The sequence below is a fragment of the Notolepis coatsorum genome, assembly GCF_963971535.1.
Source record: "Notolepis coatsorum genome assembly, chromosome: 1".
Classification (NCBI taxonomy): Eukaryota; Metazoa; Chordata; class Actinopteri; order Aulopiformes; family Paralepididae; genus Notolepis; species Notolepis coatsorum.
Window position 1 is genome coordinate 313,038,540 of NC_140165.1, and position 5,653 is coordinate 313,044,192.

Below are 5,653 nucleotides of genomic sequence, written 5' to 3' on the forward strand. Positions count from 1 at the left end.
ACAGTACCTACGGGAGACTACAATTCGAAACTGGCCCCCGTAAATGTCCAAACCCCCCAGTGTACAGTTTCATCCCCCTCAAATGTATACCGGTATATTCTCTTTTAGGATCCCGGAGTCCTAGGTCCCATCAACATATTCAAACACCGATGTCATCATTTCTCAGTGACCTTGAGTCAGCGCCGCCATATTCACTCAGTTCAAATACGTATATTGACCCTCGTCTGGCTGTTAAACGTTAACTACAGGCAAGAGAGACAATTGTCGAGAACTGCACTGCCCTACATACATTTAGCCGACGCTTTTATCCAAAACAACGTACAAGTTCTGTACAAGTCAGCAGGAAGGGAACAATTGTGGCAGCTAAGGATAAGTAACATTGTAAATCAAACAGTGTTGAGACTTTTTATTTCCCATGAATCGTTTAGTAGACTGACAGTATATATATTTAAAAAAAAAAGCTTTAATGTTGATACAAAGAACAGAAAGTACAAAAATGCTCTCATTCCGAGTTTTATAATCGGTGAGAGAAGTTAGACGTCGATCACTTATACAAGTTCAGTCCATTCTAACAGCACATTTAAAATGCAGCCGTTGAGCAAAGCAAAAAAACACATTGAACAGCAGACTACATTAGGCGTGCATTTCACCAGTATGAAAGGAATTAACTTTTGGGAAACTGAACATACAGGACCCTCTGCTAATCTATATTTAAGATTAAAAAAAATTACATGGCTGAGGCATTGCTGCCGGAATGTACTATGAAACCCAAAAGCCTGTTTGAGCTACTAAATGGATTTCTCATTCAATAACTTGGCAGGAGGTAGGTTGGACAAGCATTAAAATGAAGGATAACTCAAACAAAAGTAAAGCCCTATTGAATTTCCCCTACATCCAGGGGAAAACAAGAGTTGCTTAACAGTGCGAGGTAGGAATGGTGCTTCAAAATCCTGGTTGACAAGAAAGAAAAAAAATTAGATCATTTCAATTTCTGAGTTTTCCAATTTCTCATTTAACGGCACCAATCAAATCAGATATTGTACTTAGTTAATAGGTGCAAGGTTAGAAAAAAAAGCTGTGAGAACAATTGCCCTCAAGTAGGAAAGAAATCTTCAACTTGAGTTTAAACATGGTTTGTCAATGAATGGCCAAAACTATGGCTACATTTGCATGACGCTTGAGCTACTGCAACAACATACTACAAAGAGAATCGGGTCAACAACACATGGACATTTCCTAAGGGAGCGCATATTTTAAATACAGCCAGTCGATGGATGATCTTGAATCGGGGAGAGTTTCTCGTGTGCAGCATAGCTGTATGATCCAGAGCGCTCCCAGTAGCTACCCCCGCTTCCAACTACTCCCTGTATCCACCGCCGCTTCTGTATCCACCACCGCCGTAACTCCTATCTCCACCGCCTCCATAGCTGCTACGCTCTCCGTAGCTACCACCTCCACCGCCGTATCCTCCACCGCCTCTCCCGCCGCCATAGCTTCCTCCGCCTCCGTATCCTCCACCACCGCGACCTCTGCCGCCGCCGCCACCCTGCCCTGCTTCATTCACACGAATCTCTCTGCCGTCCAACGTCTTGCCGTCCATTTTATCCATCGCATCTTTGGCGTCCTGTGGGTTTTCATATGTAACAAAGCCGAAGCCGCGAGACCTTCCAGTCTCTTTGTCTTTGATCACGTCGCATCTGGCGACGTTTCCGTACTTTGAGAACGCTGCCGCCAACGAGTCATCGGTGGTGTCGAAGCTCAGTCCGCCAACGAAAAGTTTTCCCTCGTCGGACATCTTTTGTCTGTAAGCTACAGTAGCAAACTCGTGGCAAATGGAGGACCTGTGCGGTGCTGCTGCAAGTGAAGAGGTGAGACATAATTAGCATAGTAGGTAGTAAAGTAATATAGGTGAGGTACATTCCTTAGTTGGCAATAGTACATGGTTATTTAGATGACTGACAATTGGGCGTGTTATGGTAATGGTTTGTTTTTGTAGGGCAGTGCAGATTTAACCCAATTATGGCCAGAAGGAATGGTTGACAGCCTACATTTAATTTCTGGGCCTGAGTGGCGGCAAGAGTTAGAATTCCCTTTGGAACATCAGTTAAGACCAGAATAGAATCAAAGCCTCTGATAGACCACCGTAACACTTCCGGGATTCTGAAATCAGGGAGGAGATTGCGGGGGGGTCAAATGAATGAATGTGGACGAGAGCCGTGATGTAAGTGGTTGCCGATACGGCTGTGGGGGTGCTAGAGACATGATCGAATAGACGTTTATGCGCCTCGCTCTCCTGAACACGGCGTGACCCATAACTAATCGATCAGAACTAAATCGGCAGAGAAAAAGCCCATTTTAAAGCACCTATTCTGCATGGACATGCGCAGAGTGCCCATGGAGTCTGGACGACGCGAGATGACGCTCGAATGAATGTGGACTGTTCCATCAGAGGGGGGAGCTTCGATGGTCATGTAAGTGGCTACAGACCGCTGCACTTAAATATAAACATTAGTCTACCTGTAGACTCAATGAGGTAATTGTAGATGTCGCCATAAGACGCGTCTGGCCATTTAGTGGGATCATTTTTTCATTATCCTGTTCGGCTGAAAGGACATTGGCCACCGAAGCTCCCCCCTCTGATATAACAGTCCACATTCATTCGAGCGTCATCTCGCGTCGTCCAGACTCCATGGGCACTCTGCGCATGTCCATGCGGAATAGGTGCTTTAAAATGGGCTTTTTCTCTGCCGATTTAGTTCTGATCGATTAGTTATGGGTCACGCCGTGTTCAGGAGAGCGAGGCGCATAAACGTCTATTCGATCATGTCTCTAGCACCCCCACAGCCGTATCGGCAACCACTTCCATCACGGCTCTCGTCCACATCCATTCATTTGACCCCCCGGGCCCCGCAATCTCCTCCCTGATTTCAATGTAACGCGGAAGTGTAGTGGTCTATGAATTGACCTCAAACCCTGCCCTCTTTTCCTGATCCTCCAATCACAACTGTTGCTTTCCTCTGACAAAACAGTTTGTCCAAGGGAAGCAACAGTTGTGATTGGATAAAGAAAAGGGGCAGGGCTTATGTTACCGGCCTCAGACCTAGGGGAATCTGAGTCGGCACAAGCGATACAGACAAGGGTGCGCTGTGGATCTGTGAATGATGTAACCCCTTTCGGGTCTGTGATGCACGCCTGTCCGAAACCCTTGTGCAACCGAGTACCTTTGAAATTTCTCTGCGATACTTGTACAAGTTGTACGACGAGCGTTTTGCTGAGGAGTTAATTGTGGGATTTTTCTATGAAGGTATAAGGGACTGTTCACTCGTCCAACCTTGTTGGCGTGCATCGGACCCGAAAGGGGCTATTAATGATGAATAGACACGTTATCTCTTCTAGCCTCGCTCTACTGGGAGTGGTTTATTCTGACAAAATATTCCTTTAACATTCCAATACTCCAATTTACTTTGTAATTATTATTGTACAATAATATAATAAACCAAATCATACAAAAATACAATCTTCAAATGTATTCTTTAGGAAACGAAATAGTGCAAAACAATAAAAACCTTTTGGCATAAATTCAATCTGTATCCTTGATTGATCATTCTAACATATATGACACACACGACATACAGATAGAGAGTACTGCTACATCTATACATTTATGACGTACCAGATTTGCAAATACAGTACCGTTTGTGATACAAAAAGTGTCCAGAAAAAGAGTGTATACATTTGACGTAGAAACTGTACATTGGAGGAGGTTGGGTAGGTGGGGTGTGGTTGGGTGGGTGGGGGGGGGGGGGACTGTACATTGGAGGTGGGGGGAGGGTTGGGTAGGGGACACTGTACACTGTACATTGGAATACTGACAAAGCCATACTTGGTCATTTACTGTACAACTGGGTTAGGACATTTGTAGGGGCCAGTTTCTAATTGCAGTCTCCCGTAGGTGTTCTTTGAGAGTGTTTTTGAAAGTGGGTAGTGATTCACATTCCTTTACAGCTTTGGGTAGGGCGTTCCACATTGATGTGGCATAATTGCGAAACGTGTTTGAGCCGAATCTGGGTTTAACATGATTTGTGGAGCTCCCTCTGGTGTTGTGATCATGGTATTCACTGACCGTTGGGAAGTATTTTGACATGTACATGGGTACCTTGGTCATGTAGTGTATCTTGTAGACCAGGCCCATTGCAAGTTGCTGTACTCTGTCCTTCTACTATAAGCCATCCTAGGTTGTCAAAGTGGGCAGGGGTGAGGTGGGTTCTAGGAGTAAGGTCAAGCAGTAGTCTGACCAGTTAGTTTTGAGATGTTTGTAATTTTGTTTTTAGCGCCTTTGAGGTGCTTTGGTACCATGAGGTGCAAGCATAGTCGTAGTACCCTTGAAGTGCAACCAATAAACCCTTTTGCATCGCCATCTATATATTCTTACTTAAATACAAACGTAATACCTAATCCTGTAGTCAGAACAGTCACAAAAACCAATAGTACACATCCGAAATTGAATACACGTTACTAGCTACATAACCTTAGCTCAAATACACATTGACGGTAACACGCTCTTACACACACGTTCACATGCGCGCACCCACATGGCGTACCGTCGGTGTAACACGCTAGCTAACAGTTAGCAATTATTCATTTAAAACTACTCGTCCAAACATGTTCATGTACACACTCAAAACGTTACATAACATGTCACCGACAGTTCACATTCGTTTTTAAACATCTTTAGGAATGTTTTAGATCATTATTGTATTACCTGTGAATGGAGAATAGACACGACACGTTATTTCTTCTAGCCTGGCTCTGCTGGCAGCGGTTTATTCTTACTGCGCAAGTGCGCATGCTTGGGAGCCAAGACTATACTGATTTCCTCTATCACTCACAGGAGCGCTGGAGCGCCATCTACTGACTTGGAAGTCTAATAAGATGTAGCATCTCATTCAAAAGTAAATGACTGTTAGAGTAGTTGTGAATAATCTAAAAAAATAGGGGGTGTATGTTTTTGTATAAAACTTTACATGGAGGCATTTTCAAACCCTCTACAATTACATAAATTGAAAAAGGTCTGAACTTGGCCTGGATCACTCCTACGACCTTACTGGACACCTCAACGAGCCTGCTTAGACTGGGCTGTTCATGTCTGGAGAATTAATGTCTGAACCAGATGTCAATACAAAAGAGATTCAATAAATAATTCAGTGACAATTGACTTTAGGGGGTACAGATAACAACTAAGAAACCAGTGCATAGGAACACATTCAACCTGATTAGTTACCTTTAGAATTAGAGGTAAACAATCATTTTGGGTAAATTGAGTTGAGTCAAATGGATAGTTCACCAAATGTAATTGGAAAGCCTTCAGGTAGAAGCCATTCAGGAAGGATTTCCTTTAACTGAGGATCTATTTAAATAGAGAGTCCAAATAATTTTATTCAGTAACCACCTCAATCGCCCGGCCTTGAATTAATTATAAGTTAATTATAAGTTAGGCTACTACTTGTCTGAATCTCACCCTCAAGGCAAAACTCTTGTATTAACGTCATAATTTCCAGTAAAAGTTTATCGTTTCTCAGATTACTTCTCTCTAAAAATCAATCTAGACTGTGGCTTTTGATTAGTCCTGGATTTATTCATAACTTCACAGCAA

General features: G+C 43.3%; 1 protein-coding gene across 2 annotated transcripts; it reads right to left on the reverse strand.

Annotated features, from left to right (window-relative positions):
- Positions 1-443: 443 nt before the first annotated feature.
- LOC311238878 (cold-inducible RNA-binding protein B-like) lies at positions 444-4,846 on the reverse strand. 2 transcript variants are annotated; one of them, XM_084327076.1, is made up of 2 exons: positions 4,763-4,846; positions 444-1,854 (listed from the first exon to the last, which is right to left on the reverse strand). In XM_084327076.1, the coding sequence occupies exon 2, from the start codon at positions 1,793-1,795 to the stop codon at positions 1,358-1,360; it is 438 nt and encodes a 145-aa protein (XP_084183202.1). In that variant the 5' UTR covers positions 1,796-1,854; positions 4,763-4,846; the 3' UTR covers positions 444-1,357. The 2 variants fall into 2 exon arrangements, with proteins under 2 accessions (XP_084183202.1, XP_084183203.1); XM_084327077.1 differs by having other exon boundaries at positions 444-1,851; positions 4,763-4,832.
- Positions 4,847-5,653: the final 807 nt, after the last annotated feature.